Source organism: Capra hircus, chromosome 8, assembly GCF_001704415.2.
Source record: "Capra hircus breed San Clemente chromosome 8, ASM170441v1, whole genome shotgun sequence".
In the NCBI taxonomy this organism is placed as follows: Eukaryota; Metazoa; Chordata; class Mammalia; order Artiodactyla; family Bovidae; genus Capra; species Capra hircus.
The window spans coordinates 59,251,985-59,278,270 of NC_030815.1; the positions used below are offsets into that span (position 1 = coordinate 59,251,985).

Consider the following 26,286-nt stretch of genomic DNA (forward strand, 5'->3'; position numbering starts at 1 on the left):
GTTGACCAATCATGGTACAATGGTATTAAGTGGGTGATAATTACATAATCACAATAGTAAAAGATATTTATCAGTTTTAACAATCAATAAGAGAAGGCAGTGGCACCCCACTCCAGTACTCTTGCCTGGAAAATGCCATGGTTGGAGGAGCCTGGTGGCCTGCAGACCATGGGGTCGCTAAGAGTTGGTCACGACTGAGCAACTTCACTTTCACTTTTTACTTTCATGCATTGGAGAAGGCAATGGCAACCCACTCCAGTGTTCTTGCCTGGAGAATCCTAGGGATGGCTGAGCCTCGTAGGCTGCCATCTCTGGGGTCACGCAGAGTCGGACACAACTGAAGTGACTTAGCAGCAGCAGCAGCCAGACAAAAAATAAAAGATAATTACAGTTGCAAGCCATAATGGAAACATGATTAACCTAACAATATAAAATAATTACATACAATTTGGGGGGTCAAGCAGAGTGACGTGGTAAGTGGACGTGCATACATGTACATGTTTTCTTCTGCTCAGCCAGTCTGTGTCTTTTGGTTGGTGCATTTAATCCATTTACATTCAAGGTAATTTTTGATGTGTATGATCCTATTACAGTTGTCTTAATTAAAAATAAATGTTTTGAGGTTTGTTTTCTGTAGGTAAGGCTTTTCCTTCTCTTGTTTTCTGACTAGAGAAAACATTTGTTGTAAAGCTGGTTTGGTGGTGCTGAATTCTGTTAACTTGCTTGTCTGGAAAGCTTTTGATTTCTCCATCAAATCTGAACGAGAGTCTTGCTGGGTCAAGTATTCTTGGTTGTAGTTTCTTCCTTTTCATCACTTTAAGTATATCATGCCATTCCCTTCTGGCTTGTAGAGTTTCTGTTGAGAAATCAGCTGATAGCCTGATGAGAATTCCCTTGTTTGTTATTTGTTGTTTTTAGTATTTTATCTCTGTCTTTAATTGTTGTCAGTTTGATTACTATGTGTCTTGGTGTACTCCTCGTTGGGTTTATCCTGGCTGGGACTCTCTGTACTTCCTGGACTTTGTTGATTATTTCCTTGCCCATGTTAGGGAAGTTTTCAACTATTATCTCTCTCCGAATATTTTCTCAGGTCCTTTCTCTCTCTCCTCCTTGTGGGATGTCTATAATGTGAATGTTGGTGCATTAAATGTTGTCCCAGAGGTCTCCTAGTCTGTCTTCATTTCTTTCATTCTTTTTTTTTCTGTATTCTGTTCTGTGGCAGTGATTTCCACCATTTTGTCCTCCAGATCATTTGTCCATGCTTCTGCCTCGGTTATTCTGCTATGGATTCCTTCTAATGTATTATTTATCTCTGCTTGTTTATTCTTTAGTTCTTCTAGGTCTTTGGTAAACATTTCTTGCATTATCTCAATCTTTGCCTCAATTCTTTTTCCAAGATCCTGAATCATACTCACTATCATTATTCTGAATTCTTTTTTTGGAAGGTTGCCCATCTCCACTTCATTTAGTTGTTTTTCTGGTGTTTTATCTTGTCCTTTCATCTGGGACGTAACTTTCTGCTTTTTCATGCTGATTAACTTTCTATGGTATGGTTTTGGTTTTAGCCACAGTTCGCCCGAGGTAAGAGAAACCCAAGTAAGATGGTAGGTGTTGCAAGAGGGGATCAGAGAGCAGACACACTGAAACCATACTCACAGAAACCTAATCAATCTAATCACACTAGGACCACAGCCTTGTCTAACTCAATGAAACTAAGCCATGCCTGTGGGGCAACCCAAGAGGGGCAGGTCATGGTGGAAAGGTCTGACAGAACGTGGTCCACTGGAGAAGGGAATGGCAAACCACTTCAGTATTCTTGCCTTGAGAACCCCATGAACAGTATGAAAAGGCAAAATGATAGGATACTGAAAGAGGAACTCCCCAGGTCAGTAGGTGCCCAATATGCCACTGGAGATCAGTGGAGAAATAACTCCAGAAAGAATGAAGGGATGGAGCCAAAGCAAAAACAATACCCAGCTGTGGATGTGACTGGTGATAGAAGCAAGGTCCGATGCTGTAAAGAGCAATATTGCATAGGAACCTGGAATGTCAGGTCCATCCATCAAGGCAAATTGGAAGTGGTCAAACAAGAGATGGCAAGAGTGAACGTCGACATTCTAGGAATGAGTGAACTAAAATGGACTGGAATGGGTGAATTTAACTCAGATGACCATTATATCTACTACTGCAGGCAGGAATCCCTCAGAAGAAATGGAGTAGCCATCATGGTCAACAAAAGAGTCCGAAATGCAGTACTTGGATGCAATCTCAAAAACGACAGAATGATCTCTGTTCGTTTCCAAGGCAAACCATTCAATATCACAGTTATCCAAGTTTATGCCCTAACCAGTAATGCTGAAGAAGCTGAAGTTGAACGGTTCTATGAAGACGTATAAGACCTTTTAGAACTAACACCCACAAAAGATGTCCTTTTCATTATAGGGGACTGGAATGCAAAAGTAGGAAGTCAAGAAACACCTGGAGTAACAGGCAAATTTGGCCTTGGAATGCGGAATGAAGCAGGGCAAAGACTAAGAGTTTTGCCAAGAAAATGCACTGGTCATAGCAAACACCCTCTTCCAACAACACAAGAGAAGACTCTACACATGGACATCACCGGATGATCAACACCGAAATCAGATTGATTATATTCTTTGCAGCCAAAGATGGAGAAGCTCTATACAGTCAGCAAAAACAAGACCAGGAGCTGACTGTGGCTCAGATCATGAACTCCTTATTACCAAATTAAGACTTAAATTGAAGAAAGTAGGGGAAACTACTAGACCATTCAGGTATGACCTAAATCAAATCCCTTATGATTATACAGTGGAAGTGAGAAATAGATTTAAGGGCCTAGATCGGATAGATAGAGTGCCTGATGACCTATGGAATGAGGTTCGTGACATTGTACAGGAGACAGGGATCAAGACCATCTCCATGGAAAAGAAATGCAAAAAAGCAAAATGGCTGTCTGAGGAGGCCTTACAAATAGCTGTGAAAAGAAGAGAAGCAAAAAGCAAAGGAGAAAAGGAAAGATATAAGCATCTGAATGCCGAGTTCCAAGAATAGCAAGAAGAGATAAGAAAGCCTTCTTCAGTGATCAATGCAAAGAAATAGAGGACAAAAACAGAATGGGGAAGACTAGAGATCTCTTCAAGAAAATTAGAGATACCAAGGGAACATTTCATGCAAAGATGGGCTCGGTAAAGGACAGAAATGGTATGGACCTAACAGAAGCAGAAGATATTAAGAAGAGGTGGCAAGAATACACTGAAGAACTATACAAAAAAGATCTTCATGACCCAGATAATCATGATGATGTAATCACTCATCTAGAGCCAGACATCCTGGAATGTGAAGTCAAGTGGGCCTTAGAAAGCATCACTACGAAGAAAGCTTGTGGAAGTGATGTAACTCCAGTTGAGGTATTTCAAATCCTGAAACATGATGCTGTGAAAGTGCTGCACTCAATATGCCAGCAAATTTGGAAAACTCAGCAGTGGCCACAGGACTGGAAAAGGTCAGTTTTCATTCCAATCCCAAAGAAAGGCAACACCAAAGAATGCTCAAGCTACTGCACCATTGCACTCATCTCACATGCTAGTAAAGTAATGCTCAAAATTCTCCAAGCCAGGCTTCAACAGTACGTGAATCGTGAACTTCCTGATGTTCAGTCTGGTTTTAGAAAAGGCAGAGGAACCAGAGATGAAATTGCTAACATCTGCTGGATCATGGAAAAAGCAAGGAGTTCCAGAAAGACATCGGTTTCCGCTTTATTGATTATGCCAAAGCCTTTGACTGTGTGGATCACAATAAATTGTGGAAAATTCTGAAAGAGATGGGAATACCAGACCCCCTGACCTGTCTCTTGAGAAATCTGTATGCAGGTCAGGAAGCAAAAGTTAGAACTGGACATGGAACAACAGACTGGTTCCAAATAGGAAAAGGAGTACGTCAAGGCTGTATATTGTCACCCTGCTTATTTAACTTATATGCAGAGTACATCATGAGAAACACTGGACTGGAAGAAGCACAAGCTGGAATCAAGATTGGCGGGAGAAATATCAATAACCTCAGATTTGCAGATGACCCACCTTTATGGTAGAAAGTGAAGAGGAACTAAAAAGCTTCTTGATGAAAGTGAAAGAGGAGACTGAAAAAGTTGGCTTAAAGCTCAACATTCAGAAAACTAAGATCATGGCATCTGGTCCCATCACTTCATGGGAAATAGATGGGGAAACAGTGGAAACAGTGTCAGACTTTATTTTTGGGGGCTCCAAAATCACTGCAGATGGTGATTGCAGCCATGAAATTAAAAGACGCCTACTTCTTGGAAGAAAAGTTATGAGCAACCTAGATAGCATATTCAAAAGCAGAGACATTACTTTGCCAACTAAGATCCATCTAGTCAAGGCTATGGTTTTTCCTGTGGTCATGTATGGATGTGAGAGTTGGACTGTGAAGGAGACTGAGCACCGAAGAACTGATGCTTTTGAACTGTGGTGTTGGAGAAGACTCTTGAGAGTCCCTTGGACTGCAAGGAGATCCAACCAGTCCATTCTGAAGGAGATCAGCCCTGGGTGTTCTTTGGAAGGAATGATGCTAAAGCTGAAACTCCAGTACTTTGGCCACCTCATGCGAAGAGTTGACTCATTGGAAAAGACTCTGATTTGGGGAGGGATTGGGGGCAGGAGGAGAAGGGGACGACCAAGGATGAGATGGCTGGATGGCATCACTGACTCGATGGACGTGAGTCTGAGTGAACTCCGGGAGTTGGTGATGGACAGGGAGGCCTGGCGTGCTGCGATTCATGGGGTTGCAAAGAGTCGGACACGACTGAGCGACTGAACTGAACTGTTGGATTGTTGTTCTTCCTTCTGCCTGCCCTCTGATGGAGGAAGCTAATCTGTGAGCTTCTTGATGGGAGAGACTGGTGGTGGGAAAAACTATGTCTTGCTCTGGTGGGCACGTCCTTGCTCCGTAAAGCTTTAATCCAATTATCTGCTGATGGGTGGGGTTGCTCTTCTTCCCTATTAATTTTTTGGCCTCAGCCCTCATGTCTAAGGGTTTCTCTCATAGCTGAGATGGAAACAAATCTGCCTGCAGTGCAGGAGACCTGGGTTTGATCCCATGGTCGAGAAGATCCCCTGGAGTAGGAAATGGCAACCCACTCCAGTATCCTTGCCTGGAAAATCCCGTTGACAGAGGAGTCTAGTGGGCTGTAGTCCATGGGGTCGCAAAGAGTTGGGCACAACTAACACACAGACACACTCACGTTTATGGACTCTGTGGTTGGGTTATTGGTGACCTCCAAGAGGGTTTATGCCAAAGGGGACCTTCCCAGACAGCTGCTGCCAGTTACCCCATCCCTTGGTGAGCCTGTGCCAACCCAGTCCTCCATAGGAGACCCTCCAACACTAGCAGGTAGTTTTGGTTCAGTTTCCTATGCAGTCACTGCTCCTTTCCTCTCAGTCTTGGTATGCTCAAGGTTTTGTTTGTGCCCTTTAAGATTAGAGCTTCTGTTTCCCCAGTCCTGTGGAAATCAAATCCTACTGGCCTTCCAGGTCAGATTCCCTGGGGATTCCCAGTCCCTTTGATGGGTCCCCAGGCTGGGGAGCCTCATATGGGGTTCCGAACCTTTATGACAGTGGGAGAACGTCTTTGGTATTATTGTTCTCCAGCTCGTGGATCACGCACCAAATGGGTATGGGATTTGATTTTATCATGATTGTGCCCCTGCTTCTGTCTTGCTGCAGGTTCTCCTTGTCTTTGAACGTGAGCTGTCTTTTTCTGGTAGGTTCCAGTGTCCTCCTTTTGTGGTTGTTCAACAACTAGTTGTGATTTTGGTGCTTTTGCAGGAGGAGATGAGCACACGTCTTTTCTACTCTGCCATCTTGAACCGAAAGGCACATTTGTCTGTTTATTGGTGACATTTGTCAGCAATTTATTTAGTCATTTGCTCACCAAATAACTTTTTGAGCACTGTGTACCAGGCACTATTGTACATGCTTTGTATACATCAGAAGTTAAAACAAAGACCAGTGTCCTCTTCGATCAGCTAGGAGGAGATGTGTAATAAATATAGTTAAACTTCAGAAGATCAGAAATGCTGTAGGAGAAAAACCCATCTTCTCCATACAGGGTTCTTTCCTTTTAAATTATTCATTTATTTTTGTCTGCTCTGGGTCTTCATTGCTTAGAAGGGGCTACTCTCTAGTTGTGGTGTGTGGGCTTCTTATTGCAGTGGCTTCTCTTGTGGAGCACAGGCTGTAGGTGAGTGGGCTCAGAAGTTGCACCTCCTGGGCTCTTGAGCACAGGCTCACTAGTTGGGGTGCTAGGGCTTAGTTCCTCTATGGTTTGTGGGATCTTCCCAGATCAGTGTCTCCTGCATTGTCAGGCAGATTCTTTACCACAGACCCACCAGGGAAGCCCCTCATGAAGTTTCGTGCTGCTTTTGTTAGGTTTATTCCTAGTAATTGTGAATGGTATATTTAAAAATTACATTTTCTAGTAGTTTATTGCTATCTATATAAGGCAGTGCTGTTCAATTTTATTTTTAGCATTTGTCTTATTTACCAACTCATTATTCTACTAGCTTAGAAATTCCTTTGGGTGTTTTAATTTTTGTATTTTTGAATAGTAAGTCTTTCTTTCTCATCCTTATGTCTTATTTTTTAAGTGAAATATTTTGCACATTTATTTTTATTAACAGAATTTATTTTTTATAGCAATTGTACGTTTACAAAAATATTAAGCAGTTGTAGAGGAGGTTTCCATATCACCTCTTATCCGCCCCCTCCCTCTAGTTTTCCTTATTAGTAACATCTTACATTAGTATGGTACATTTATTACAATTCAGTTCAGTTCAGTTCAGTTTCAGTTGTGTCCGACTCTTTGCAACCCCATGGGCCACAGCATGCCAGGCCTCCCTGTCTATCACCAACTCCTGCAGTTTATCCAAACTCATGTCCACTGAGTCAGTGATGCCATCTAACCATCTCATCCTCTGTCATCTTCTCCTCATGCCTTCAATCTTTCCCAGGATCAGGGTCTTTTCAAATGAGTCAGCTCTTCGCATCAGGTGGCCAAAGTTTTGGAGTTTCAGCTTAAACATCAGTCCTTCCAATGACCACTCAGGACTGATCTCCTTTAGGATGGACTGGTTGGATCTCCTTACAGTCCAAGGGACTCTCAAGAGTCTTCTCCAACACCACAGTTCAACAGCATCAATTCTTCAGCGCTCAGCTTTCTTTATAGTCTAACTCTCACATCCATACATGACTATTGGAAAAACATAGCCTTGACTAGATGGACCTTTGTTGGCAAAATAATCTTTCTGCTTTTTAATATGCTTGTCTAGGTTGGTCATAACTTTCCTTCCAAGGAGTAAGTGTCTTTTAATTTCATGGCTGCAGTCACCATCTGCAGTGATTTTGGAGCCCCAAAAAGTAAAGTCAGCCACCGTTTCCACGGTTTCCCCATCTGTTTGCCATGAAGTAATGGGACCAGATGCCATGATCTTAGTTTTCTGAATGTTGAGCTTTAAGCCTACTTTTTCACTCTCCTCGTTCACTTTCATCAAGAGGCTCTTTAGATCTTCTTTGCTTTCTGCCATAAGGGTGGTGTCATCTGCATATCTGAGGTTATTGATATTTCTCCCGGCAATGCTGATTCCAGCTTGTGCTTCCTCCAGCTCAGCATTTCTCATGATGTACTCTGCATATAAGTTAAATAAGCAGGGTGACAATACACATCCTTGACATATTCCTTTTCCTATTTGGAACCAGTCTGTTGTTCCATGTCCAGTTTTAACTTTTGCTTCCTGACCTGCATACAGATTTCTCAAGAGGCAAGTCAGGTGGTCTGGTATTCCCATCTCTTTCAGAATTTTCCACAGTTTGTTGTGATCCACACAGTCAAAGGCTTTGGCATAATCAATAAAGCGGAAACCGATGTTTTTCTGGAACTCTCTTGCTTTTTCCATGATCCAGCGGATGTTGGCAATTTGATATCTGGTTCATTTGCCTTTTCTAAAACCAGCTTGAACATCTGAAAATTCATGGTTCATGTATTGCTGAAGCCTGGCTTGGAGAATTTTGAGCATTACTTTACTAGCATGTGAGATGAGTGCAATTGTGCGGTAGTTTGAGCATTCTGTGGCATTGCCTTTCTTTGGGATTGGAATGAAAACTGACCTTTTCCAGTCCTGTGGCCACTGCTGAGTTTTCCAAATTTGCTGGCATATTGAGTGCAGCACTTTCACAGCATCATCTTTCAGGATTTGAAATAGCTTAACTGGAATTCCATCACTTCCACTAGCTTTGTTAGTGGGCTGATTGATATGTTATTATTAACTAAAAGTTAATATTTTATATTTTATTTTATTAATCACTAAAATCCTTAGTTTTTGAAAAACTTTTAAAGACTTTTCTCTCATGTTGTTTTTCAGTACCATTATCCCATACAGAACACTGTATTACGTTTAAGTGTCATGTCTCCTTAGCCTGCTCTTGACTGTGATATTTTTTCAGACATTCCTTCTTTTGATGACCTCTTATTTTAAAAATGTCATTGTGTAAAACATCGTGTGTAATTTTTAATAGAGAAAGTGGGGAAGCTTTGTCTTTTTCCTGACTGTAAAGAGAATACTTCATGAGTCTTGAAATATGATATTTGCTATAGATTTTGATGGATACCCTTTATCAGATTAAGGAAAATCTTATTTTCCTTCTGATTTTCCAAGGTATTTTATCATGAAAAAGTAAGGGATTTTATCAAGATTTTTTTCTGCATTGGTAGATCATATAGTTTTTCTCCTTTAATCTCTTCATGTGGTGATATTGAAGTATCCTTTAAAGTTCTTTTGGTCATGCTACATTATTTATATGTCAGCATTCCTACATATGCATACATATACATAACATTCACATGGAAATATTAAAGACATATATGATGAATAAGCGACATATGATTTGGTTTGATAATCTAGGATTTTTGCATCCATTTTCATAAATGAGATTGGCCTTTAATTTTCCTTACTTATAATACATTTTCTGTAGGTAAATATTATGGATTTTTTTTCCTTAGATCTCTTAATATTATTAATTAGATTATAGGTGGTCTTTAGCTTTCTGTTGGACCTTAAAGAGATTCATTAAACATGTCTTCTGGAAATATCTGCTTCATCTATTAAGTCTGAATTCTTCTAGTCTAATGCTTAAAGTTTTATGATTTCCTCACTGTTATACCTGTCTATAAAAATCATCATTATTTATACTAGTTATTATAATCAAGTCCTTTTGTTACTTTGGAGTGGGTTGCTTGGCCTCTAGGAAGTTTTGAACTTTTTTATGATTGACAGTTTTACTAATACTATTATATTGTTTGAACTGTGCTTGACTTCTGCTCCTTACTGTAATGGAGGTAGTAATAACATTGTCTGCCTCTGGTATTCATATTGTAGTTTGTTGCTTGTAAAGTACTTTATATAGAAGAGTATGTTTATATACGAAAAGTGTTTCGTGTTTTGTATCCAACCACTTGACATGCCCTTCATCACTAACATTCATATGCAAGCCACTAATCACCTTTCATCTGAATAATTCCAGTAACTAGTCTTATTTCCCTGTATTTCCCTACAGTTCTTCTCACACAGCAGCCGGAGTGATTTTTAAAGTGTAATCAAGTCATATCCCTCTGGTGTTTAAAACTTCACACAGCTTCTCAACAGACTAGAGTAATGTCTAAACTCCTTACCGTGATTTCTATTCCCCCAGTGCCTGGAACAATGCCTTACACATAATAGGCACTCAAGAAATATCTGTTGAATGGATGACACTTTCAGTGTTCCAGAAGCTCTGTCTTGCCCAGAATCTACAATTTATTAAGAAATGGCAGAGTCAGGATGAAAACTCACATTCGCAACTTACCTTTATAAATTGCTGAACCATGTGGACTTACATTTTTCCATTTCTCCAGTGGGCTCTGAACCAAACCCATTTTACCTTCCAAACTCTCTGTACCTGTGTTAATTTGTTTATGCTTTTTTGTTTTGCCTTTCTAAATCTTGCCCATCTTCAATACATAACTTAATTTGGCTTCCTTTTACAGAACTTTCTTTTTATGGCTTCAGTGGTCTGTTTTTTTGGTGCTGATAGTGGTGAGTTGTGTTGGGGAGGTTAGAGTATAACTGGGAAGGAGACTCTAGTAAATACCAGATGTTGTATTGCATGCTTACGTAAGTGATTTCACTTCCCACGGGATCTTGTGAGGGAAGAACCACTTTTTTTTTTTTTTTTTTAAAGATGGAGAAAATTCAAATCTCAGAGAGGTTTTCAGTTCCACCACCCAGATGGGGAAATCTATACATTATCTGAGTTTTCTAAGTCCTCTAAAACTTTTAAGACTAAAGCCTTCCACCACTGCCTGGCAGAGCTAGAATGATGCCCAGCTGACCTTGATCAGAGCCGACTTTCTGCTCTCCTGGTTTAGCTTGTCACACTGGGCCAATGCCATATCTGATAGTCTGGCCTGTATGTGATGATCACACAGGAAAATCAACAGCAGGATGATCTGTTTCTGTTTGATAAGAAATCTGACTCCAGTCAAATGCTAAACCTTTTTATAGGTAGCTATGTTTCCCCCCACCCAGCCTTCCTCTTTACTTGGGCCTCTTACTATGTTTTGTTTTGTTTTTTTTTTTCTCCTTTCTTCCTCTAGTATTCTAGTCAAGAAGAAAGCCAGAGGAAGGAATTGCCTACTGCTGCCGCCCAGTGTTGTAAGTGAGAAACTTGTCTCTGAATCGCTTCTTAATCACAGCTTTCTGTCAGTTCTCCAAATGTTGCTTATTTTGAGTTGGGGAGGTTGGAGACATATGGTGTGTATAAACAGAAGATATTCCAGAAATACACCTTATTCAGGCCCATCCTCCCAATGGCTATCTCCTCGTTACCTTTAAGAAGAGATCTTTTGGTTTTGTGTGGCTGTAGGTAGGGCAGTGAGGCTTTTTTTCCTCTGTTTACCAGCTTTTACCCCTGGAGGAATGATTTTTCCCGCTCTGTCCCCATTTATCTGTTATTGCCCTTTAAGAGTGTCCACCTCTGGAATCTCTTTGTGCTGTTTCCTTCTTCTCCCCAGTCTAGTTTAGGTCTTCCCTCTGCTCCCATTGTATCCTGTATATATATAGCCATCATATGTTATAATATATATATATTTATTTGACAAGAATGCAAAATATTTTAAAGGCCAAAATTTGTATTCCTAGCATCTGGCTCAACACCTGATAACATGTGTGTGTGTGGGCTCAGTTGCTTCAATTGTGTCTGACTCTTCGTGACCCCATGGACTATAGCCCACCAGACTCCTCTGTCCATGGAATTCTCCAGGCAAGAATATAGGAGTGGGTTGCCATTTCCTCCTCCAGGGGATCTTCCCTACCCAGGGATCGAACCCATGTCTCTTGTATTTCCTGCATTGGTAGGCGGGTTCTTTACCCACTAGTGCCACCTGGAAGGAACTCAGGTAAGCCTCAATAAAGGAACTCAGTAAGCCTCAGTGAAGTTTGATAAATGATTAACTGAGTGAGAGAATTTGTTATTTCCTTTGAGGTTAACTTATCCAGACCACACAAATTCCTTTTTGAAATGAACTGTACATTGTTGGAATATTGGTATCTTTTCAGTTTCTCTCAGAATAGTTTGAGGAGACACCAAAGGATTGACTTGAAATCGGTTCCCTTTCACTTTTTTAACTCGTCGGGGTGGCCATGTCTGTGTTTTGTTTCTTTTGTGTTGCTGTAGTGTTTCTGAATCACTGCCAAAATCTTACCAATGGCAGGTTGATAGTCCTGGTAATAGTGGTAGTAGTTATTGTAGTAATGCTACTAATAATAAGAACCATAGCAGCTATATTTTGAGGTTTTATAGTATGCCAGATGCTGCTGTAAGAGCTAAAATGTAGTAACTTATTTAATCTTCACAGCAACCCTACGACATAGATTTTACTGTTTTCATCATTTTTAAGATGAGGAAACTGAGATTGAGTTATTTGCCACAGATCACATAGCTAGTAAGTGGTGAAGTAAATACTCAGATACAAACAGTCTAACTCTATAGCCCATGCATTGAGCCACCATGTTATACTACTTCGCACTGTTTCTGAGAAGAAGAACCTCTATCCATGGTTTATAAAACCATTGGTTGTCTTCTATTCTATTGGCTACTTACTTTCCTGATAAAAGTGAGACCACTGGCAGAGGTCAGTACTTTTTCTTAATTTAAATAACACCTATTTTACATATGATTTGTTACTTTCATTTTTCCCATTTGGGAACTAGTATTTATCAAGCATTTAGAGTCATGGGAGACAAGAATCTGAATTGAACACCAAGTTGTGAATTAAAGTCTCTAAGTCATTTCCAAAACTCATTGTAATGAGATAATTTTGAGTTTTTAATCTTTTAAGTCTTTTTCCAAGATGGCTAATGCAAGTGAAATGGAATAATTGAGCTTTCTCTTCCATTCCTTCTTGGTTCCATTTCATGAAATGCAGTTCAAGTGATTAAAGAGCAAATGCTTAGAGGGCGGGAGGAAATAAGAGAATATAAATAATCAGCATTTATGAATTCTCTTACTTTTTTAATATGTTTACTAGCTAATTTGTTTTATGTGAAGTAAAGTGAAAAGTCGCTCAGTGGTGTCTGACTCTTTGTGACCCCGTGGACTGTAGCCTGCCAGGCTCCTCTGTCCGTGGAATTCTTCAGGCCAGAATACCGGAGTGGGTATCTGTTCCCTTCTCCAGGGGATCTTTCCAACCCAGGTCTCCTGCATTGCAGGTGGATTCCTTACTGTCTGAGCCACCAGGGAAGCCCAGTTTGTTTTACATGCATAGCCTATCCCTGTCTTTTGACTACTCTCTAATATATTTTTATTTGGAAAAATTTTAAACTTATAGGAAGGTTGAGAAAACAGTACATTGAATACCTCTTTACCTTTTACTAGATTCAGTGATTAACATTTTACCAAATTTACTTCTCTTCCTCCCGACTGATGTTTCCCATTTCTGTGTATAATATGCACATACATAAAAATATACATGTGTGTTTTCTGGAATCATTTGAATATAAGCATCAGACTTTATGACACATCAGCATGTGTCTCCTAAGAGAACATTTGTATAACAAAAATACCATTATTAGAATCAAGAGATTTAACATTGATTATATATATTAATAATATATATAGTTAATATTAAGAATTCCCCAATTGTCCCCCAAGTGTTTTCATAGGCCTGCCTTGCACCAGCATATAATTTAATCAAAATTGCACATTTTTACTCAGTTGTCCTGAATCTTTAATCTCCTTTAATAAAAAACTTGCCTTTTTAGTCATTTATGACACTGGCTTTTTTTCAGTTAGAAAAATATTTTTATTCTAATTATAATATCTACTGCAGATGGCAGTATATACTAGTATAGGTTTGTGGGAAGCCATTTGATAATATGTACCAAGAGGCTTTAAAAATCCATAACCTTTGACTCAGCAGTTGAATTTCTAGAAATTTGTTCTAAATAATCAAGAAACTGACAATGATTTGTATAGAAAGATGTTCACTTCAAAATATTTAAATAGCAAAATTTGAAAATGACTTAATAAGCAACAGTAAATACAGTAGTCATAAGATTTGAATATTATGCTTTGAATAATAGGGAAATTTTCATGAAACTAAATTAAAATATACAAAACTCTTACTCTCTGTATGTGCATATGCATATACATCAGTTCAGTTCAGTTCAGTTGCTCAGTCATGTCTGACTCTGCAACCCCATGAATCACAGCACGCCAGGCCTCCCTGTCTATCACCAACTCCCAGAGTTCACTCAAACTCATGTCCATCGAGTCGGTGATGCCGTCCAGCCATCTTATCCTCTGTCGTCCCCTTCTCCTCCTGCCCCCAATCCCTCCCAGCATCAGAGTCTTTTCCAATGAGTCAACTCTTCACATGAGGTGGCCAAAGTATTGCCATCAGTCCTTCCAATGAACACCCAGGACTGATCTCCTTCCGAATGGACTGGTTGGATCTCCTTGCAGTCCAAGGGACTCTCAAGAGTCTTCTCCAACATCGCAGTTCAGAGGCATCAATTCTTCAGCACTCAGCCTTCTTCACAGTCCAACTCTCACATCCATACATGACCACAGGAAAAACCATGGCCTTGACTAGATGGACCTTTGTTGGCAAAGTAATGTCTCTGCTTTTCAATATGCTATCTAGGTTGGTCATAACTTTCCTTCCAAGGAGTAGGCATCTTTTAATTTCATGGCTGCAGTCACCATCTGCAGTGATTTTGGAGGCCAGAAAAATAACATCTGACACTGTTTCCACTGTTTCCCCATCTGTTTCCCATGAAGTGATGGGACCAGATGCCATGATCTTTGTTTTCTGAATGTTGAGCTTTAAGCCAACTTTTTCACTCATAGGTATGTGTATATAATTTATATATATATAATTTAAGAGTTTTTGCTATATACCCCAAATTGCATACCCCTAAAATTCATATGTTGAAGCCCTGGCCCCTTACGTGACTGTATTTGGAGATAGAGCCTGTGAGCAGATGAGAAAGGTTAATTGAAAATGTAAGAATGAGGCTCTGATTTGATAGGGCTGATAACCTTAGCGATTTCTTTGGGGCAATGGAGCAAGAAGGTAGCCATCTGCAGGCGAGAAAGAGAACTTTCATGAGGAACCAAATCAGCTGGCACCTTGAGCTTGAATTTCCTACACTTCAAACCTGTGGGATACAAATTTCTGTTGTTTAGACCACCTAGACTGTGGTATTTTGTTACGGCAGCTGAGCAGACTAGTATAGGTTTTAGTACTGAGAGTCGGGGTGCTTCAGTAACAAATACCTAAAAATGTGACAGTGGCTTTGGAAGTTTGGGTAATGGATATAAAGACTGGAAGAATTTTGAGGTGCAAACAAGGTTGTTGTGCAGGGACTGTTTGGGAGAAATGGATACTAAAGGATGTTCTGGAGAAGTGTCAGATGGAAATGAGGGATAGTTTATTGGAAACTGGAGGAAAGGTGATCTTTGGGGCAATGAACTTAGCTAAATTGTGTGAGGTTTTGTGAAAGGTACAGTTTATAAGTGATCAAATTGGATGTTTAGCAGAGGTGATTTCTAAACTAAATAATGAAGATATGCTTTGGGTCTTCCTTATTGCTTATAGTAAAATGCCAGAAGAGAGGGTTGAATTGAAGATGAAATTATTAAATAAAAAGGAACTTGAATTTGGAGATTTGGCAATTCTTAGCCTATCCTTAGCCTACATTTTGTGAAAAATGAAAAATCTTGTTCTGAAGAAAATACTAAAGAGATCATGGTCTGACTCATGGATTTAACCAGCCATCAGCAGAAGCCAGGAATAGAGATGGAATTATACCAGCAGAGACATTGCCAATTTCAACGAAAGGGGACAGAGAAAGAGGGATGGAATGAAGGAAGGCTGTTGGATTTCTTGAATTCTTCAAGACCCAATCATAGAGTTATTTGACTGTAAACATGTGCTGTTCTTGAGGAAAGGCAAAAGTGACCTGGAAGGTGATTTGGAGAATATCAGGGCTGCCACTCTTAGCACAGGCCCAGGGGACAGAGATGTTTCCTTTTGTTTCAGAGGGTGGTCACCACTGACAGCTATGGGGCCAGGGCCCTTCTGCAGAGCTGTGGGAGTGACAGTGCCACTCCAGTGGAGGATGGGTCATGGAACCAAAGAGAATTATTCTCTAGCCTCATGATCTAATGGAATTTGCGTTGCTAGGTTTTGGACTAGGTTGAGACCTGTCACTTCTTTCCTATCTCTTCCTGGTGGAGTGAGGTTATCCTTCTGTCTCATCATGGTAATTTGGAAGCACATATTTGGTTTCACAGGTTCACAGCTAGAGAGGAATTTTGCCTCAGGATGAATCATAACTGAATTCTCACTCATATCTAATTTAGTTGATATTTAAATGAGTTTTTGGACTTTAGAATTGATGCTGGAATGAATGAATGCATTTTGCATGTTTTAAGGATGTGAATTTTGGGGGACCAGAGGCAGAATGCTAGAGCTGAATTTTGTCCCCCTGAAATTCGTATATTGAGGCCCCAACTCCCAATGTGTTTGTATTGAGAGAGTCATTTATGACTTTAAATGAAGTCATAAAGACGGAGCCCTAATCTGATAAGTCTGTTACCTATTTAAAAAGAAGAGACAACTGTGCCCTCTGCCATCTGAGAATACATCGCAAGAAGGTGGCCATTTATAAGCTGGGAAGAGAGTTCTCACTGAACTCTGCTAGAATGCTGATCTCTAACTTTTCAGCCTCCAGAGACTGAGAAAATACATTTATGTTGTTAAGCTACCTAGTCTATAGTATTTTGTTATGGCAGTCTGAGCAGGCTAATATACTTATTTTAAATATATCTGTACAGTTAGGGGGAGAATATCTAGAGAGACACTAAAATACTAACCAAACTTCTCTTTGACATGTGGGGACTTTTTAAATCCCTTTTTGCATTTCTTTCATTTTCTAAATATTTAACAGTGTACTAATTTTAATAGTTAAAGGTTATTAACAAGAGGAATGGAATAACTGGATCCTTGTTCTAGGATCCAGTCTCTCTGAGTGATTTTGAAAGTCTTTCCATTTTCTGTTTCAATATCTTGATGTATAAAATGGGAGTGTTGGTCTAAATAACCTCTGGAACTCTTAGCTGTAATATCATGTGACTGTAGCTTCCCAATCCTGAGAGTTCTTCATGTGGATGGTCCCTCTTCTGTTTTCTCTGCTAGGGTCAGTTCTCTGTAGTCACTGTGACATGTCCACAAAATATTTTCAGAAATCACTGGGCTACTACTCTAAAGAAACCCCTTTTCTTATCTTTGAAATGAAAGTTCCTCTGGCCCCAATTGTGTCTTTAAAAATTTGGGGGTGAACTATATTTTTTTTCCAATGTTTTCTTTCCAAACTTTTCTCATGGTGAGTTTAACATTCAGTAATAACAGTTTGCGTTCACTTTTATCTTAGGGTATGTCATTCTCCTTTGGTGACTGTGATATATGTAGATATGTCATACGGGGATTATTACATTATGTCCACATATCTTTTATCCCCTGTGTTATTGTCAGTTCTTGTTCCCATTACTTCAGGGAAAGATATGGAAGGCAAGAACTGAAGAAATAGTGTTCCTGACCTTAGTAACTGAAAGCCTAGGATTTGAGGGGAATGTTCAAACTGTTTTGAACAAATATTATGGGAGGAAGTAGAGATTCACCTTAATCTTCCTTTTCTTGAATAAGAGAAGCCTTGCTTGACTCGGGAGAGAAAGAAGGTGACCAGAGTAGACCTCTTGGGACCTTATGTCTACTTTCCGGGTGTACTAGTGAACAGCAGCAGCAGCAGTGAACAGTAGGACCCTGGAAAAGGAATGGCTTGGTGCTGTGTCTAGGCCAGCGGATGCTCCCTGGGATTGCTATGCTCCAACAAGTTGTACATGCTGCAGAAGGAATCCTGGGCTCTCTGGAAGTAGCAAGTGAGACTCTGGTTCCAGTGATGCCACTTGGGCAGGATTAAGAGAAATCTCAAATGTTTTCTGTGTACTGGAGGTGACCTGGGATATTTCAGTGAATGCTGTTACACAGACATACATGAACAGTCATATCACTCCAGTGTCTTATTCTCACACTGTCAGTATTTGGAGCAATTTTCCTGGACAGGTAAGACTTACACTAAGATTTTCAAGATATTTGTGTTTTCTAAGAACAATAACATCTATCCTCCTCGAAGAGGTCTTGAGCCTCTTTTTGTTGGTTGTTGTTGCCTATCGGGTTGCTACTGCTTGATTCTTCCTGTCTTCTCTTGTTATCTCATTGTACCCTTCAGGGTCCAGTTCCTGGATGCGAGAGATTGCTTTGGTTTAGCCTCTTTCTTACACTGCTGACTTCTGCCAACAGTAGATGTACTTAGCTTGCTGCTGCTGGGATCCTACCACATAGAGACTTTTAAATGGGGAGAGTAACAGGACAGCTCAGGCCCAGGCACCACCAGCAGTAAAGAACCCGCCTGCCAATGCAGGAGACATAAGAGATGTGGGTTTGATCCCTGCGTTGAGAAGATCCCTTGGAGGAGGGCATGGCAACCCACTCCAGTATTCTTACCTGGAGAATTGCATGGTTAGAGGAGTCTGGTGGGCTACAGTCCATGTGGTTGCAAAGAGCTGGACATGACTAATCAACTTAGCATGCACACAGGCCCAACCATATTCCACAAAATTTATTTGACTCTCGGGGAGCTCACTTATTCTTGATCTGAGAAACCAAGGCAATTTCCTTCTATCCTCTATCTCCCAGCTCTGCTTCCTCTTTTTAGTCCTCTTGTCTTCTTAGGTAGGTGCAGGGTTCAGATTAGCAGTTCTTCCACCCACATAGACCTGTCTGGCTTCCCTCCTGCAAGCACCTCTAGTCTTTGTGGATCTTAGAACTTCTCCTCACTTGAATTCAGAGAGGAGAAACAATTGCTCTCTCCAAAAGTTGTTTATTTCCCACATCAACATGGCCATTCTGCTGGACAGCTGACAAGGATCCAGTTAAAGTGTCTTTCAGAATTACCTAAAATTTGGATTGATCTGATTGTTTCTTCATAATTAGTTCTGGTTACTACAGACCTGATGTGAGTTTGTCCCTTTATTTGTGATGCTTATGTTAATTATTCAGTTAAGTTTAGTTCAGTTGCTCAGTCGTGTCCGACTCTTTGCGACCCCATGGACTGCAGCATGCCAGGCCTCCCTGTCCATCAGCAACTCCCGCAGTTTACCCAAACTCATGTCCACTGAGTCAGTGATGCCATCTAACCATCTCATCCTCTGTTGTCCCCTTCTCCTCCTGCCCTCAGTCTAACCCAGCATCAGGGTCTTTTCAAATGAGTCAGCTCTTCACATCAGGTGACCAAAGTATTGGAGTATCAGCTTCAACATCAGTCTTTCCAATGACCACTCAGGACTGATCTCCTTTAGGATGGACTGGTTAGATCTCCTTGCAGTCCAAGGGACTCTCAAGAGTCTTCTCCAACACCATAGTTCAAAAACAATTCTTCTATGCTCAGCTTTCTTCATAGTCCAACTGTCACATCCATACATGACTACTGGAAAAAACAGAATTATTAGTTCAGATGATGTTCTCCAGATTTCTCCACTGCTAAGGTATTTTTTTTCCCTTTTGTAATTAATAAGTAAAGTACTAGGGGTAGGTAGGTAGTACTTTGAGACTGTGTGTATTTAACCTATTTCTTGTAACCTATTTCTTCTTCATCCATTAATTTTATTTTATTTATTTTTTAACCATTTATCATTTATTATTATTATTTTACATAACAATATTGTATTGGTTTTGCCATACATCAACATGAATCCGCCACAGGTGTACACGTGTTCCCCATCCTGAACCCCCCTCCCACCTCCCTCTCCATCCCATCCCTCTGGGTCATCCCAGTGCACCAGCCCCAAGCATCCTGTATCCTGCATCGAACCTAGACTGGCGAGTCGTTTCTTATGTGATATTATACATGTTTCAATGCCATTCTCCCAAATCATCCCACCCTCTCCCTCTCCCACAGAGTCCAAAAGACTGTTCTATACATCTGTGTCTCTTTTGCTCTCTTACATACAGGGTTATCGTCACCGTCTTTCTAAATTCCATATATATGCGTTAGTACACTGTATTGGTGTTTTTCCTTCTGGCTTACTTCACTCTGTATAATAGGCTTCAGTTTCATCCACCTCATTAGAACTGATTCAAATGTATTCTTTTTAATGGCTGAGTAATACTCCATTGTGTATATGTACCACAGCTTTCTCATCCATTCATCTGCTGATGGACATCTAGGTTGCTTCCATGTCATCCATTAATTTTAGAATCTATTATGATTATGGCCTAAATTTATTATTACATCTGTGGTCACAAAATGTTGGTTTCCTGATTCTATCATTCCTTTACCTTGAGTAACTGTCAGTGTTCTGTAAAGCTTTCCCTCCTCTCTTACCGTCCTGTTTTATGACTATCACTATGGACTTATGAATTCACTTCTGTCATTCTCTGTGCTCAAATTGTCCCAAATTTGGCCTGTCACAGTCCCCTTAACCCAGACCTTTGTCCTTTTGATGTGACCCCATTATTTATTTATTTATTTTACCATTTCCTTCCTTTCCTGATATAAGCTGTTCCAGGTTCACCTTGTCCTTTCCTGCTTCAGTTATAGAATAGGTCATTTCTTCAGTGAGCCCTGGCTTCTTTTAGTGGGGGGGTTGTATTTAGAAATCAAGGTATTCAAACTTTAGTCTTCAGTAAGGATGTTTATACCTGTGTCTTGTCGAGGAATGCAGTAGCACACTGTGTTGCCACACCAAGTGATTACTAAGTTCTACAGCTTTCTGCTATATTCAGTTTTTACATGTCTGCTTTGCCCACCCACTGTATTATCAATGACAGTATCACTGGCTGCAACTGAGAAATGAATCAAAAGTGAATCAGCATCTGGCAAGGACTTGATGAGATGAGTACTCATATATTCTGTCAGGGTGTGTAAATTAGTACAACCTTTCTAACTCAGTAATTTCACTTCTAGGAATCATTCAGGGAAAATAACTTGAGATGCAAAGAAACACATGAATAGGTTTTAGTTAAAACGGGGAAAAATTGCAAAATTACTGGAAGAGTGGGTAATTGTGGCAAGTTTCATATAATGGAATAACATGTTTGTAAGTAATTTTTTTTAATGCAGGAAACATTTATGTGAATAAGTTTTTAGAAAAGCAGGATCCTAAACTGATGAAGTAGTAGGATCCCAGTTATCTGAAATACAAATTACTCATAAGCATAGGGACAAAACCTAGGAAATAGTTTTAATAGTGTCTCTCAGTGGTAGAATTGTGAGTAATTTTTTTTCTTTATCCTTCTTTATACTTTCCCTGGGCTTCCCTGGTGGTGCAGAGGTTAAAGCATCTACCTGCAATGTGGGAGACCTGGATTCGATCCCTGGGTCGGGAAGATCCCCTAGAGAAGGAAATGGCAACCCACTCCAGTATTCTTGCCTGGAGAATCCCATGGACGGAGGAGCTTGGTGGGCTACAGTCCACAGGTCGCAAAGAGTCGACACGACTAAGCGACTTCACTTTCACTTATACTTTCTAAATTTTCTCCAAATGCATTTATTTCATGATAATTTAAAAGCTAATAAATATTTATTAGAAAATGGTCCCAGCCCTGACACTATAGAGGTAGGCCATTGTAGATTTATTTTTTTAGTTTGTATTTGAGACTTAATTGAATGATGGTTGTTGGTTGATGGTTGAATGATGCTGGTTGTTGGAATTGACAATGTTTAGCTAAACAATACTAGTGGTTCCTTGATTGAGAGTTTTAAGTAGCTCCTAAAGTTGTCTCTTCTGTTGGTTACATCTCTGAGGTCTCTCGTAATAAATTACTATGGTTGAAATAAATTTGGGGGTCTGTTTTTTAATATGGAATATGACCTCTAAGCAAGCTTGAAACTTTGAGATACAGGCCCGCCATTGATGTTTCAAAGAGATTTTCTCTGATTGTCTATGAAAGGTTTGTTTCACTGCTTTTGTTACAATGTTGCCTATAAATAGTGCCTTATCAGATCCTATACTGAAATCTCCTGAGTATGAATCAGTCTTCTAAATTAGCAAAATAGGGCATAACTCAACATATTGTTTAAAATTTTTCTTAAAGAATGAGTCAGTTCAGAGCAGTTGGATGTTAGTCACATGTATGAAAAACAGTGACCAACATTCAGAGGCATCATCAGCAATACAATTTGCCTATCAATTTATGACATCTTATTTGATCACAATGACTTCAAAAGGGTTTCTTTTACCAACATGGCCAGAAATGACATGTTTACATAAAAATGTCTTTCCTTTTTTTCCCTTTTCAACTGTTAGTGTTATATTTCCTGGTGATCCATCATGCTGATATTACTGATCCTTAAGAAGCATGAGGTATTAGTGCTTCCCACTACGCTTAAATCATCAGGCTTGACATACTATATCCCTTGTCTGTACCACACTCAAATGTTCCTCTTATATTGTCTGATTCTTGGTCTTCATCTGAAACTGTCCAGTGCCATGCTGTGATTTCTCTTATTTTTTATATTCTACCTGTTTGGGGAGGCAGGGAAATAGGCTATTATATATGTGTAACCAGATATTCCTCACCTGGAAGATTAGATTACTGCCTATTACTGTATAGATGATGGTTTAATTCCCAAGCAAGATTCAGCCAAACGCAGAAGTCTGGGCAGATACTGCCAATTCTGTTATTAGTTCCATTTCTCTAGCTACCACAAGCAAGACTAGATTTACACTGTACTAATGAACTTACTCACAAAATAGAAGTGTTAATACAGTCATGGATGTAGAAAACAAACTTATGGTTACCAGGGGATGAGGGGCAGGGACAAATTTGGAATTGACACATACACACTACTGTATAAAAAGTAGACAGCTCATAAGAACTGGCTATGTAGTACAGGGAACTCTACTCAGTACTTTGTAATGACCTATATGGGAAAAGAGTCTGGAAAAAAAGAGTGGATATATGTGTATGTATAACTGATTCACTTTGCTGTACAGCTGAAACTAATATTTCATTGTAAATCAATTATACTAAAGAAAAATTGGTGGCTATAACTAAAGATGTATTTCTGTGAACAGTGGAAGCAGAAAAGTGAAAGTGTTAGTGCTTAGTGGTATCCAGTTCCTTGGGACCCCATGGTCTGTAGCCTGCCAGGCTCCTCTGTCCATGGGATATCCCAGGCAAGAATACTAGAGTGGGTGGCAGTTCCCTTCTTCAGGGGATCTTCCCAATCTAGGGATCGAACCCTGGTCTCCTGCTTTGCAGGCAGTTTCTTTTTTGTCTGAGCCTCCAGGGAAGCCTGAGAGCAAGCTTGTGTCACTGATTAGAGGCCATTAGCATGTGTGCTCAGACGTGTCCGACTCTTTGCAACCCTTTGCACTGTAGCCTTCCAGGCTCCTCCGTCCATGGGATTTTCCAGGCAAGCATACTGGAGCGGTTTGCCATTTCCTCCACCAGGGGATCTCCCTGACCCAGGGATCTTCAGTGTCTCCTGCATTGCAGGTGGAGTCTTTACCCGCTGAGCCATCACTTACTTTCACTTATTTATCGAGGACTACATGCCCTGCAGGAAAGCAGGACTGCGTTCGCACCTGGCCTCTATTCTGCAGATTCTCCCACCTCATCAGTTTCCCTTACCCCCTTCTTATTTCTCAGATCCCAGGAAGCTGAAGTCTAGCTCATATCCATTCTTTGCCATTTTTCTTCCACTACTTACCACTTTATCTGAGGAATAGTGATACCTTGGAAATAGAGAGGGAAATATTAAGGAGGCAAAGAAGCAAGTGGTTAAGAATGACATGTAGTTTGTTCAGGAAGACTTTCCAGAAGAGATGAGTTTAGAGATGACTTTTGAAGAAGCTAATTGGAATGTACTGATATATCCTACTAAGATATTCATAGTAGGATAAGTCAAAATTATGAAGGGGAAATTCAAAACAGAGCCCACTCTATTCCCTCAGTCCTAGCTGAGGAACCTCTTCCTGGCTGGCATATCATCTGTTCTGGGTAGTGGGAGTAACGGATCAGTCCATAGCTTCTGGTACATCTAGTTCAGGACTAGGACTCTCAGACAGGGAAATATGCTAGTTACAGACTCCTAGAGTGTAGGGAGTCTTATTTTAGTAGTAGGGCAGCACAGTGGGCCTAGGACTTCTGTCAGTAAGAGTGGGTGATGAGTTTTACATTGTACATGTGATATTGGTGATATTGATGTTAATACTGATGCTAATTATAGGTGTTGGCAAACTAACAAAGAAAAGAGACAGACTATAACAATATGGTTTGGCTGATAAAAATAATGTTAATTGCAGCCTTCTGACTCGCTTATTTATTTCTAAACTGCCATCTTCCAGAAAAAATTTGATGTGGCTAATTGCAGTCAGTACATCAACTTATTATCATTTCTGTTCAATTGCTATGTTAGACAATTATGCAGGTTAAAAATGTCAGGTTAGTGTATCAAAGTTTTATTTGATTAAAACATTTAAGTGCCTAATCTGGGCATAAATTAGCTGTTATATGTTAATTGCATAACTGTTATTCCCATAAAAGCATGGTCATCTTATGGCTTTTTATTATAGATTTTATTGGTAAAAGTGGTAAGAAATGAATTTGATTGATAAAACATGATTGACAGAATATGGTAGATATCAACAATTGATAGAATTGTTCATTACACTAACAGTTATTGGGCACCTCTTCCTCATGCGAAGAATCATGCTAGGCACCAGACGGTATAGAAATGAAAGGTCCTTGATCTTAGTGAACCCAAGTCCAGAGAGGAGGAAACAGGTAACTAGTACCATGTGATATGTAAATGGTAGGGGAGTATAGAGAAAGAAAACTTAATCCACATTTGGGATGGTTAGGAATATCTTCCTAGAGGAAATATCTAAATTGAAAAAAAAAAGTTTAAGATCAACCAAAGTCCATATGTTTCATTATGATTCACTCTTTGGGTTGTATATTCGATGGGATTATTCCTTTTTTTTCCTTCCAGTTTTAAGATATAAGACATACAGTACTGTGTAAGTTTAAGGTATACAGTATAATGATTTGATTTACATACATCATGAAATGATTATCACCATAAGATCGGTGAACATCATTTTGTATAAATACAAAGTTAAAAGAAGTTTTTTGTGAGAACTCAGGATTTACTGTTAACCACTTTCATATATGACATACAGTAGTGTTAATTATGGAGAAGGCAATGGCAACCCATTCCAGTACTCTTGCCTGGAAACTCCTATGGATGGAGGAGCCTGGTAGGCTGTAGTCCATGGGGTCGTGAAGAGTCAGACATGACTGAGCGACTTCACTTTCACTTTTCACTTTTATGCATTGGAGAAGGAAATGGCAACCCACTCCAGCGTTCTTGCCTGGAGAATCCCAAGGACGGAGGAGCCTGGTGGGCTGCCGTCTACGGGGTAACACATAGTTGAACACGGCTGAAGCGACTTAGCAGCAGCAGCAGCAGCAGTGTTAATTATATTTTTCATGTTGTGCATTACATCGCTACATATTGTATGGGTTTTGACAAATATGTAATGACACATATACCCTAATAGTATCATACAGAATAATTTCACTCCCTACTATTCTCCTGTGTTGTAGCTATCCATTCCCCACACCCCACAAAACTCCAAAATAAACTGAGTTTTGAAAGATGAGTAGGAGTCAGTCAAGGAAAGGAGGAAAGAGTTTATGGTATTAGGATATCAAGATGAAAAAGCATCACTTAAAATCCAGTTGCCAATGCAGGGGACACAGGTTCGATCCCTTGTCCAGGAAGATCCCACATGCCATGGTGCAGCTGAGCCCCTGTGCCACAACTACTGAGCCCACACTCCGCAACCAGAGAAGCCTTCACAGTTGAGAAGCCTCACACCGCTCTGAAGACCCAGCGCAGCCTAAATAAATAAATAAAACATACTAATAGTTAAGAAAAAGCATCCCTTAAGTATACTATATTCTGAATGGCTTGAAGGCAGGAGATAGAGTAAGGAAGGGGTCAGAGAAGAAGAGGCCAGAGAGGCACAGAATGCTCCTGTCGGGAAGAGTTTGAATGTCACAGCAAGCTGTTTATATTTTTATCTTGAAGACAATGGGGAGCCTTTAAAGACTTAATGCAGGAGAATGAAACAATCAGATGGTGGTGGTGGTTGTGGTGTGAGCATTTTGCTTGATGCAGTAAAAAAAAAAAAAAAAACCTAATTATGGAATATAAGTAAAATAAGCTTTTGTTTTATGAGGTTATATATATATATATAATGTTATATATATAAATAAATGTATTTTATGTTATATTCTACAATTACAACTTTTATATGTTATAATCTAATTGTAGAATATAACCAGCTGAGCCACCAGGGAACCCCATTTACATATATAACACATACATCATAAAACAGAAAGTTTATTTTATTATTTTGACTTTATGATCATAACTTCCTCAATTCTCTGAATGTGCACATAGATCTCCCCTCCCCTACTATATATTCTTTTATGGACCTCTGTGTATTTACCTTTCCTTTATAACTTACTTGGAACTGTGATTATTTGCTTAATATTTATTTTTATCTCTAGGTCATAAAT

The 26,286-nt window shown here is 39.8% G+C and overlaps 1 protein-coding gene across 2 annotated transcripts in view; it reads left to right on the top strand.

The window, feature by feature from the left end:
• Positions 1-26,286, top strand: part of UNC13B (unc-13 homolog B) — a 219,152-nt gene that overhangs the window by 75,086 nt on the left and 117,780 nt on the right. For both annotated transcript variants that reach the window (XM_005683832.3, XM_005683831.3), the window contains exon 7: positions 10,720-10,777. In XM_005683832.3, the coding sequence (XP_005683889.2) occupies positions 10,720-10,777 (58 nt within the window). The remainder of the gene's footprint in view (positions 1-10,719; positions 10,778-26,286) is intronic.